At 47.2% G+C, this 12,122-nt stretch overlaps 1 protein-coding gene across 1 annotated transcript; it reads right to left on the bottom strand.

The window, feature by feature from the left end:
- Positions 1-2,733: 2,733 nt before the first annotated feature.
- On the bottom strand, positions 2,734-9,170 carry DLAT (dihydrolipoamide S-acetyltransferase; the record flags this gene model as incomplete). The annotated part of the gene is made up of 14 exons (XM_079545811.1): positions 2,734-2,863; positions 3,133-3,269; positions 3,416-3,578; positions 3,850-3,965; positions 4,533-4,640; positions 4,734-4,826; positions 5,116-5,183; positions 5,369-5,537; positions 6,042-6,235; positions 6,562-6,688; positions 7,763-7,919; positions 8,034-8,158; positions 8,603-8,704; positions 8,952-9,170. 14 exons carry the CDS (start codon positions 9,168-9,170, stop codon positions 2,734-2,736), a joined length of 1,908 nt encoding a protein of 635 aa, XP_079401937.1.
- Positions 9,171-12,122: the final 2,952 nt, after the last annotated feature.

Genomic DNA, 12,122 nt, shown 5'->3' with positions numbered 1-12,122 from the left:
GGGATGCATTCTTTAGTTTGTGTTCTCAGATGACAGAACTAAACAAAAGCCCAGAATGAGAATCCTGACTCCTGATTGGTAGCGAGTTAATGGACTTTCTCATCTTCAGAGGTGAATATCTCAAAGGTATATGTAGAAAAGGAAGTCAGGAGGAATAGTGGCCCACTGAGCTTTGGAAAACATAAGTAAAGACTGTAAATACTCAAGAAATAATTGAATACATTAATAGTTGTATGTAAATGCACACATACACTTATTACATCATTAGTACACAGCAGTAGCAGGTGTTTTGTTGTTGTTGTTCAATAGGTTATTTTGCTTACTGGATTAACGTGGTTAGTGCAGCTCTGGTGTGTACTTCGTGCTGCAGCAGCCAGCAGAGGCATCACACACAGTTCTACACGTCCTGCTTACAGCCAACCCCTGCTGACCTTCCCTGCAGCACTTTGTGGTTATGTCACTGACTGTGCCGACCTCGCTTATCAGTTTAGAAATCTGTGAATGAGACCACGAAACGACAGGCTTTGTATATCTAAAGCATGGTAAGAATTGAAGTTCCAGGCAGGAAGCAACCAGTAACAATTTTGGAGCATTTCAGGCAGGAAAGCCACCTGCATTCATTTACAGAATAAAAAAGCAATGAAAGGTTACTAAGAACAATTAGTAGTCGCTGCCAGGGGGAAAACAAAAGGGAGCTTAGCGCCTATGGCAAATGCACACACCATCACATTATTGCAGTGATGTGTTGTAGGGTACATCACAAATCAAAACAGACAAAAGCTGCATCTTTAAAATGCAAACTCCAGAAAGACCACGAAGCCCCAGGTTCTCCTCTGTTTCTTAGAAGGCTGTACAGAAGCACCGGGGATTTGCAGCTATCAGAGCCACCAGGCAGCACCAGCACTGTAAGCACACACGAGGGAGAGACTTGCAGCCCAACAAATCCTATTCCGGACTCATTTGGGGAGTGCAGCTGCAGGGCATTGACCGCTCTTACTGCAGGAAGAAAACTAAAGCTTCCATGAGCCAGAACTTGAGCTGCTGCTGAGCAGTGCAGCAGGGAAGCTGGGAAGGCTCAAGCTCGGTGCTGCGTGGTATCCCGTGCTGAATGACCATCTTGGGATATCTGTGATTACAACTGAAGGTTAACAGGGTGAGTGTCGCTGTCAGATGGAACGGCTGAGCAGCCCTGCCTGTGCCACAGCAGTACAAACAGCCACACGACTCCACAGAAAAGCACTGCCACGTGTTTTAGTAGTTCAAAACATTTAATGGAACACAGGTTCACTAGAGCAAGTCTGGAACCCAGATATTTTAGATCATTAAAAAAACAAACCCAAAAACATAATGCACTTTTTCGCTTAAGCCAGGCATGAAAACCAGCTATCACAGCAACCAGACATTAAATAGTTCCCACAAAAATATTTAATTTCCACAGTATTTTCTTTCAATATCTTTAGTGAGTTGTGTAGCAGAACTTTACAGGGGACACTCAATGTGAGACACAGAGTGACAAATCAGCTTCGTCTCTTTTTGGTTTGGTGCGGTTCAGCTTTTGGTTAACTTCTCCCCCCCGTTCAATTCTCCTGGTCGTGCTGAAGTTCCCCCACCATCCTCCTTTTTGCACAAACGTTTCCATGCAGAAAGTGGAATTCAAGCACGTCCAGCATTGCACCCCTTTCGGGATACAATGACTGGGGTAACTGGACTCAAGTCCAACAAGCGATTCCAACATTTTACATACAATATATACATGGACAGCAATTCTGCAGTTTGCTGAGGCTGGGACAACACAGACAATTCAGGGCAGAACTGCAGTACTGGTGACTAATGCACTCCTATGGTAGAAAAAGCCTGAAAAAGTTTCTGAATGCTTGCATCACACATGATTAACACCCACTGGTGGGATTAGGAGCATGTGTGATTTGCCTACATGGGTTCCAACACGCAAAGTCTCTCGAAGATTCTACAGAACAGTTACTTCCATGGCATCACAGTCTGATACTAACCCAGCAAGAGGAAAAGCAATTAAAGATCTTCATATGAGAAGCACATGTAAGTGAAAGTCTATGACAAGACAGCACGTTCCCCGTGATGCCTGAGATGTGACACCACAGTATCAGTGTTCTTTCACCTTTAAAGTGCTCAGAAGGGATCCCAAAGCTGAGAAGGTCCAAACCAGTGCTAAATTCCAAAAGAGACTTGGAATGCTCACACTTGGCCTTTGAGAAACTATTCCCAGGGGCTTCAGTCCCTCAGTGCATCTGCCATTGCCACCCATCCCAGCAAGAGAATAGAATAAGGGAATTCACCTCCTGTATTTCAGTTTCATCTCATCTGAACTCCTGTGGAGAGATGTTTGCAACTCAAATTTCTGAAAACGGAGGTGGTGAAATTACCTGCTATGCACCCCCACCTCATCCAACCTAGCTTAGAAGCAGACGGCAGCACGCATACTGCCTGGATCATCTTTAAATCTGGGATGCTAAACTGTTTTGGAAGAGTTTGCAAGTTAACCAACTGTATAAACATACAGAATAGATGTAATATTGCCTTGAAAAGCATTTTTGCAAACCTTTTCTCTGTACAGACTGGTAAGAACATTACCAGATAATATAATACATATTTAAAATAAAAAATGGAACTCTTTAATAAGTCTGAATACTAAAGTCTAAATAGCTTGTTTAAAACAGAACAGTGTGACCCAGGAACATTCTGCTTTGCATGGTTCAATTATAGCAGCATGGTTACTGGCTTTTCAAGGAAATTCTTGAATTCAGCAAGCCACTGTGCTCCAACAGCTCCATCTACAACACGATGGTCACAGCTCAGTGTCACGGACATCATACTGGCCACATCAAATCTGGAAAAAAAGAAAAGGAAAAAAAAACATGAACAGAATTTTCTATAAATCACAGCCAAGGTTGTGACTGAACAAAGCCAAGCAGCTTTAATCAGAGAACTGGCAACAACAACGGTGTCTGGAGACAGACATCGAACAAAATGCCCACACTGGAGAGCAGATCATAATAATTCCTTTTCTACAAGGAAAAAACACAACTGTGTGCATAGCCGTTATTTCAGAGTTCAGATCCAGAAACTGAGGGCACAGAGAACCAGATGAATGCTTACCCCTTCTCATTGTCAGCTGGCACCAGCTTTTTCTCTGAGGAACCAACCGCAAGGATGCAGGCTTGAGGCGGATTGATTATGGCAGAGAAATTCTTAATGCCATACATTCCTAAATTGGAAATTGTGAAAGTGCCACCCTGCAAGAAAAAGACATTCACAGAAAACTCAGGAAAGGCATTTCATGCAGAACAAGGATGACTGAGATATCACAAGATAGACTTTGCTCATTCTGAACATGGACAGAAGCCAATGGCAGCAGTTAACAGCAACTAGAGTTCCTCACCTGGAATTCATGTGGCTGAAGTTTACCTTCTCGGGCTTTAGTTGCCAAAGAGACCACGTCCTTACTGATGGAAGCCAGGCCCTTTATATGTGCATTAAACACAATAGGAGTTATGAGCCCTGCAGCAGTGCTCACTGCAACGCTCACATCCACTACATGATTTCTGCAAGACACAACAGAGGTGCCAGTTACGTTAGCAAGACTGAAAGAAAAAAAATTCACAAACACTACGACAATTCTAAGTTAACATTCATTTTGCAACAACTGTTTAACCTCAGACACAAGATTCTCAGCACCTGGATTAAACCCCTTCAACCTCTGTACAAAACCTGCTCCCCTCCCTCCTTGCAATATCACCAGATTATCTGCTGCTGTGCCATGAACTCTTTACTGAACAAAAAAAGTTTCTGGCTTCGACCGTACCATAAACTTACTGCCTAATTACTGTGTCCATCCATGAAGAATTTGCCTCAGGCACCTTCAAGCATGCCAGAGCAGAAGCTTTAATTATGAAGTCGTTGACAGAAAGCTTAACATTATCTGAGACCATCTGTAAATAAAGAGATACAAGCTGTCAGTTTGTCCCTCACACGTTGAATAATTTGGACAGTCACTGCATGGAGCCTTGTTTAGAGAAAATGTAAAAAACAATCATACTGACTGTAAACATTCGTATCAGAAGTGCCAAGATAACGTAGGAGATGAATACACCTCCTTCATAATTCAAGGCACAATTTTCAGTGACTATTTTTCCCCAATCTTGGTTTAGAATTAACATAATTTTGCTTGAAATTTTTACCCTTTTTTGTCTTAAAAATTTTTTAAATCTTTTTCCCTACTTTTCATCTGAAAGAACAGAACATCAGCACACACAGTACAAAGTGGCCCTTTCAGGGAAGTTCGATGTCAGCGCACTGCTCCTCAGTAAAAGTTCTCCTTCTGTCACTGACGATCCCAAACTGATCTGCAGCACGTAGGTGAGACACTGAAAGGACTATTTTTCCCCAAGCCAAACTGGCATATCACCAAAACCAGGGTGGGGAAACCCGTGAGAGAATGCAGCTTCACCATATCTCCTAGCTTCAGCTATCTCACCACAACTCCCCAAATACTTCACCTGATTGAGTTCTTTTCGTAGCACCAGTACTTCTCCCATGTTTACATCAACAGAAAGGTAGTAGTGAGGTATTGTTTGTTTAGACTGCATCAACCGCTGAGCAATGACCTGTAGGCACACAACAGAGGAGATGAAAATGAACAAATTCAGAAAACTCCTGATTGTAAATCACGGTGCCAGGAATGGCAAGAACGTTCTCACCCTCCGAACGTTGCTGATCGGGATATCTGTGAAGGTCCCCAATGGTGCTGCTGCAACTGCAGCAGCTGCAGGAACTGCTTCCACTGCCGGAGCCTGCAACCAGAGGAGGACAGCACTGTTCATGGCACAATCCAGGTATCAATTGCAGAATAGCTCAGTAGGTAAGGCAAGCACTGAGGACATGCTGTCTCTTGCTCGAGAGCAATAGACACTGACTCAATCTCTGCTGACAACCAGGTTCATGCCAAACCCTACCACTGATTATTAAGTGTAGTACTTGAGTGGTTTTGAAACACAACACTGAGGCACACAGCGATGAAGTTCCTAAAATGGTAAATCCTGCCTCTGTGCACCCATCCTCAGTGACCTCAAGTCTACTCACTGGGGCAACCCGTGGTGGCACAAAAGACTCCACATCTTTCTTTGTGATTCTACCATCTGGTCCAGTACCTAAGGGTGTCAAAGAAAAATATAAGAGGATTAGTTGCAAAAGGGCATTGCTTCTCAAGGAGGTTTTGTTCAACAGAGATCAGTGGGGACAGCTGCACAGCTGAATGTCCCCAGCAGGGAAAAAAAACAAAGAACAGGCAAATAGCTAGAGGGACAAACACCTCAGGACAGCGAAAGCACCTTACCTTTCACTTGGGCAAGATCAATTCCTTTTTCTGCCGCCAGTTTCTTTGCTAGGGGACTAACCAGGATCCTTCCCTTCCGGGGAGGCAGCCCAGGTGCTGCGGCTGCTGGAGTTGGAGGAGCAGCAGGCGGGGGAGGAGCAGCAGCAGCAGCAGCAGGAGCTGCCGCCACCTTAACAGAACAAACACAGCCATTAGTTCCACGACTATTCTGCAAAAGTCTTGAAGGTTTCACTTCAGTGCAATCAAAGAACAGGACTATCTCATTACCAGTCAAGGGAATAACAGAAATAATCTGTAATCTGAAAGGATTCAGAGCGGTTTCCTAGCACTAGAAATCAAAGCAGAAACTTCCAGTGCAGGATGTCAACCAACCTATTTAATTTTACACCGAAACAGTGAAATAATGCAATGTATGCTCCTAATTTTCAGGGAGGCATCAAACTGGTAAGAGCAATAGGTCAAGAAGCACTCATAACTGCTGTTGCAGTTTTTGGAGGGCCAACCCAAGAAGTGATCTCTATCATGAATGCACCTGCTAGCCTTGCACTCACAGGATCATAAACATTACTGGAGTCAGGGCTTCACACAGTCTAACCAGCACCACAGTTCAGATCCAGCCAGTCACTCTTAATTGTCCCTGTAACTTCTCTCCCTGCCTAAGAGGGGTCCTTACTGGTGAAGGAGGGGGAGGAGGAGGAGCAACTTGTGCCTTCATATCAGTTACTGCAGTCTCTTGGTAGTCAGCAAAAGCAGGAATATCAGACTCCTTCTCCACAATGATGCAGAGGGTTGTTCCTAATGGCACATCTCTCGTTCCTTCAGGCACCAATATTTTGGCCAGGTAGCCTTCCTCCTGCACTTCAAAGCCTGAAGGAAAAATAAACAAAATTGTTTTGGTGCCTGTCGCACCAAATGGTAACTCTGAAAAATTAAGTAACTAAAGCTGTCCTGTATTTAGTAGACAAAAAATTCTTTTCAGTGTAAAAGGCAGGAAACATCTCTGTGCACTGTACACTCCTACCGTGGATTGATGGGGAAGGAGTTATTTCTGGGAGCTCCAGTGGTTCTCTCTCCAGCAGCACAAGACACTTTTTAACTGCCCTTTTTTCATGCCCTGGGCAGCCAGGGAACAGCTGGCACAGAGGCTCCTCTAGATCCTCCCTCATCCGTTCTTGGCTTTGGAGTTGACTCACCTATTGTGGCTTTATCTGTCTCGATTTCTGCTAGTAAGTCTCCCTCATTCAGTTTCTCCCCGACCTTCTTTTCCCACCTCTGCACTGTGCCCATTGTCATGGTGGGTGACAGAGCAGGCAGAGCAACCTGTAAGCCAGAATACAAGTGCATCAGATTTGGTGACTCAAAAGGAGCAGGGATATAGTTGAGAGCTCTTGACTAAATGATGCCAACCTAAAGAAGCAGCCAACCTTTAACACACTCTTAGATCTGATTCCATTACAGAAGTTTGGCTTCTTTTGTCAAGGCAAGAAAACAAGCAAAAGCAAAAACGAAGAAATCTAGGTACCCAATTCACTAGCAGGCAGCTGCTGTCTGTAAGGCTCAAAGGAAGGCTTCAGCAAGTCACTTTGTCTCTGACAAACTTGCCTGGTTCCTGTAACAGCTATACAGACTTGTCTTCCACCAAGTGCTTAAATGTGCTGTAGGTTTAGACACGTACTGTGTACAACAAACACAGCACATATAACAGCTTTAGAACAGAACTGGACAAATAAAGCAATTAACCAAGTTAAGTAGCTGGAGTCAAGTCAGATCAAGAAGCCCAGTTCATTTACAAACTTTTCATAACATCTCAGACAAACCAGCTTCCACGTACCTTAGCTGTGAAAGGAGGTATTTTACACCTTGTGTTTCAAATTAACATCACAGAACTACCATGCTACAAATGCTCAGGTAGAACAACAATGGATGCACACTTCAGTACCTAAGCAAACAGATTATCCACAAATACAGCTCATTTTCAGCTGCTCACAAACACATCTGGCATGTTTGGAGTATCTCCCACTTCTGGGTTCTGCTGAGATCTGAGCAGAGCCCTCGGGGTTCATTCATACTAAGTACAAGGTCTTTTTTGTATCAGAGCTGTCCAAACCATAGGAATGTAGCAATTTCTTTCTCCTTTGCTCAAGTAACCAGGAGAAACAAGCATCTCCTACTAGCAGCTAGGATAAAAAAAAAATATCATAGTAATAAGAAAACTTTCTGGGACCACCCCAAATAGCTGCTTTAAGCATGCACCACTCTGAGAGCCGTGCAGTCCTGTAATAGCTAATGCTCTCCCATTCCTGACAGTTTTTATGATAAAACATCCTACAGCAAATGATGCCAAAAAAAAAGAAGTGTGCAACAAACCTTAGATGGTTAACAATGCTCTCTTACCTGCATGTGAGGAGGATAAGAGCTGCCAGGAGCCTGAGGAGAAGGCGGAGGTAGGGGTGAGGGTGCTGCAGCTGGAGGGGGAGGCACTGAGGCTGCAGGGGGAGCAGATGCTGCAGAATCCAGAGTGTAATTTTTAAAGGCATCAACATGTTCAGGCCTAAAAACAACCAAACAAAAAAATCAGTCCGATGACATCGCTATGGCCTTTAACACAGGGCACCCACAAAGCCCCAAAAGAGAAAATTCAATAAAGGGTTAGGAAAATACATACTTTTCTACTGTGATACATATTATGGCCCCAATAGGAACATCTCTTGTTCCCTCTGGTACCAGAATTTTGGCCAAGTAGCATTCCTCCAAACTCTCAAAGCCAACTGTTGCTTTGTCTGTTTCCACCTTTGAGAGAGCAAACAGGACAACGTTATGGAAAGGGAAATACCAGTGAGCTCCAAGCCCTCCAGCACGGCAGCGTAGGGTGAGGGAGCACAAAGCACAAATCGCCAGCTGGGGAGAGGATGCCTCTCAGAAGGGCGAGTGCTCCTCCTGCTCAGAAAGACCAAATCCAGCAACCAGTCCTGGAAGAACCACAGAATGGACAAGGCTAGAAGAGATCACAAGGATCACAAAGCTCCAACCCCTGCCGCATGCAGGGCCACCAACCTCCACATTTAACACAGACCAGGCTGCCCAGGGCCCCATCCAACCTCCAGGGACGGTCGGGGCATCCACAGCCTCTCAGCAGCACCTCACCGCTCTCATAGGAGAGAACTTGAAAACGTGCTCAGGCGAGGCTGGGCAGTGGCAGAACCGAGAGCACAGCAGCAAGGGCCCTCAGCGTACCTCTGCGATGAGATCCCCCTCACCGATCTTGTCGCCCTCCTTTTTCTCCCAGCGCGCGATGGTGCCCATCTGCATGGTGGGGGACAGCGCCGGCAGAGCCACCTGCGGGGGGAGGGGCGGCGTCAGGGCACGAGCGGCACCGGCAGTGGGGAGCCGGGGCAGGGCGGGACAGCAGGGAGAGCCCGGCTTCCACCCCGGCGGGGCGGGACGGGGCCGAGCGAGGGAGCCGCGGGAGGCGCGGCCGGCGGCGGCGGGGCTCGGGGAGCGCGGGCGGGAGGGATCGAGGCCCGCGGCTCCTGGGAAGCGACCACGAGCGGGGCGAGGCGGCCCGGGGGCGGGCGGTTCTCACCTTCTGGTGCGCCGGCAGGCTGCAGCGGCGGCACGGCACGAAGCGGGGCCAGGAGGGAGGCGGCAGCGGTTCGCCGCGCCTTCGTGCCAGACCGCGGCCCGGAGCCCCGCCGCCCCCCGCCGCGGCGCGACCGATCCCGGAGGCGGCGCCGAACGCTCGGCAGCCCCGCGCCAACCCCGCTGCCCCCGGAGCCACGCGCCGCCACAACACCCGCCACATCCTGGAGCCGGAGCTACCGCCGCGGCACCGCCGCCGCTCGGTGACCTCCTCCGTCCGGGCGCGGCGCCGCACGGCTCGCACGACGCTGCTGCGCTGCCGTAAAGCGCGGACGGGGTGAGGGGGGCGGGGCGGCGGGGCGGTGTGCGCATGCGCTGGGAAGCAGCGCCGTCCTTGCGGCGATAACGCGGGTCGCGTAGGAAATGGCGAGCGTCACGTCCTGAGCTTCTACAAAAATATAATTTAGCATAGATCGCGTCACTGCGTCAGCTCAAAAGTATAGGGGTAGGTAAGTTGGCAGACGGGCAGAAATAAACACAACAGAATGGAAGTCCTGCTGTACGTGCAGTATAATAAACCTGCTGAAGTTACTGCAGCAGATTTTATGTCGGCACAACAGCTGCTGCTGTTACCAACGAGGAGCAGCAGCCCACAGAGGCCTTTCCCCCTTTCCTCTGCCCCTTTATTACCACTTCCAAACTCCTTGTAAATCAGCAAACATCAGTAAACGGCTGGGGAGGGCTGCAGAGCCATGGCACAAAGCTGAACACAAGCAGCCTGTGAGTGCAGCGCTGCTGAGGGGAGCACGGCAAAATGGGGCTTCTGCTTCAGTGCCAGCTCTGCCAACACAGGGAGCCACATCCAGGAGCTCAAGAACAGAGCAGTGCATCAGTTCTGTCTCAGGTAACACCTGTTTTGTCCCAGCTTACGTGTGATGTCAGTACTGATTAGAGGTACAGTCTTCAGTCTTCCTCCTTCTCAAGTACGAAGCTCCTTGCTGCTCTGGAAAGCATTTGGCCAAATTTGAGTTTCAGTAAGCATGCTATGTGTGCCCACAAGGTGTCACCTGAACTGCCCTAAGAACAAGCCTGAGTCTCGACCGCCTCCTGTATCAGCTAGCATCTGTCTTTTCCCATAGGAAAAAGGCAAGATGTCCATTAGAAGCTCTGATAACAGCACCAAACAGCACTGGCCACTGGAACTGGCAACTACAGACCTTGAAAACTGTCTCCATAAAATCCTGGATGTGTGGCTCTTGCTGAAATAGAATCAGTGAGCAAAAACTGAAGAAACACTTGAGAAAAAAAGCCTGCAATTGAAATACAACAATTGGTTCCAATATAACAACCCCACACTGTCCTTATCAACCCACTAAAGATCATGCAACAGAAAACTATTTCCAGGGAGGAAGCAAATCCTTCTTTTCCAAGCGAGATGGGTTCCCCTGCCCTGCACCCACCAATGAACTTGCCCACTGATGAGCTCTCCTACTGATATTAGCCTCTGTCTGTAAAGGAAAAGTCACACAACAAATCATACAGTGCAGCAGGCATGCCATCTTGTGCCAGACTGGCACAGGGCCTTGTAAAATCCTTGAGCTCTTTCCTGGACAGTGAAGCAGTGAAAGAAGAAATAGCGTTCTTACTGCCTGTATAAGCTGGCAAAACATAAAATCCAATAGGAACTAGTTGGATCTCCAAAGTAAAATAAAGTCAAACCCAGTGTTGTGTGAACAGAAGACCATAGAAAACATCTCAGCATCCACTAGAGAGTAAAACACCGTATAATGCGTGCAGAAATATACAGAAAGCACTTGCACTGGTATAAAAATATCCACAGTCCTCAGACAATGTAAACTGGTACAAAATAATTCCGAACAGTAACATATTTACAAAAGGACACGTTAATATAAAACAGTAAAACCAGGTTCACCCCCTCCTAGCCTCATGCACGGTACAAACATGCAGGCAGCCCGTGAAAGGGCCACATGGACTGAGAATGAGCAGAGCCTTGACTTGCCTTTTGAACTTTTAAATCAACAGTGTCTGCTGCAGACCAGAGCCAGTGCTGTGCAAGTACAGCTGACAGGCAGCAGGAGGACAGAGGCAGGCAAAGCAGGGGAAAAACAGAATGAACAAAAAGCAAAACAAACTCCACAGAGCCTCAGGGATCTCAGGGCTCAGACCCTCTCAATCAACTGTTCAATTCCTTGCTCCTCCAGAAAGCCCAGCAATAGGCATAGCAAGGAAATGGTGCTACTGACAGGACTTATTATAAGAGTATTGATGTTTGATGGCTCTAGCAACCAGACAGTAGCATAGTGATGCCTGTGCACAGGAGGTGACAATCAGTTGCTATGATAACAGAGGAGGCAGCAGGAGTGCAGAGAGGGGTTTAACAAGGAGGGGGGAGGGGCTAAGAGTACCTTGGGGAAGCAGCTGATCCCAAAACGAAAACTTTCACCAGAAAGTACCAAGATCCCACAGTCCCCATGGCAACAAAACAAACCCAGAGGACCTCGGAAGTACATCTTTGGAGGACAAATGGGAGAAGCAAGGCTAGGAACCAGAAGCCTGAATTTGGCAGAAAGGGAGCTTTGCCAAGCTGGTGATCTTTGCTTCAGATCATGCATAAAACCTCCAGAAGACTGTCTTCCTTCCCCAGGTCTGCTCAGTCTGACTGTCCACAAAGTTCACTCTGCTCCTGCAACACATGCAAGTTCAAGACCAAAGCTGGTCAAACCTTCTGCTTGCACAATCTAGCTGTTTCTTCAGACTCACAAAGGCAAAGCTTCACATTTTTGCCATCAGAGTAGATTTATGCAGTACTGTGTACAACAAACCAGAGGTGAGATGCCCAGCTCACAGACTGCAGTACAGCAGGAATTGAGAAGCAAGGGAAAGGAAAAATGCATCATTAAGGCCGTTAGGGTTTAGTTGACAGGAAAAAGCAAGGTGTTTCTTTCCCACAGATAACTGTTTCAGTCCCACAACACTGTCTGTATTTGGCCACAGAAAGCCAGGTGTCCATGCCAGCCGTCCGTGCACACAACGTGCATTACCCGCTGTTTGCAGAGAAGCCCTTTCTCTTGGCAGCTTGCGTTGGACTCCTTCCAGCACACATGCTTTTTGGTCACTCTCTGAGCTCAGCAGCCAGTCACAGATTTCCATAGTG

The sequence above is a fragment of the Tetrao urogallus genome, assembly GCF_951394365.1.
Source record: "Tetrao urogallus genome assembly, chromosome: 22".
Classification (NCBI taxonomy): Eukaryota; Metazoa; Chordata; class Aves; order Galliformes; family Phasianidae; genus Tetrao; species Tetrao urogallus.
This window is presented reverse-complemented; position numbering and strand designations above follow the sequence as displayed.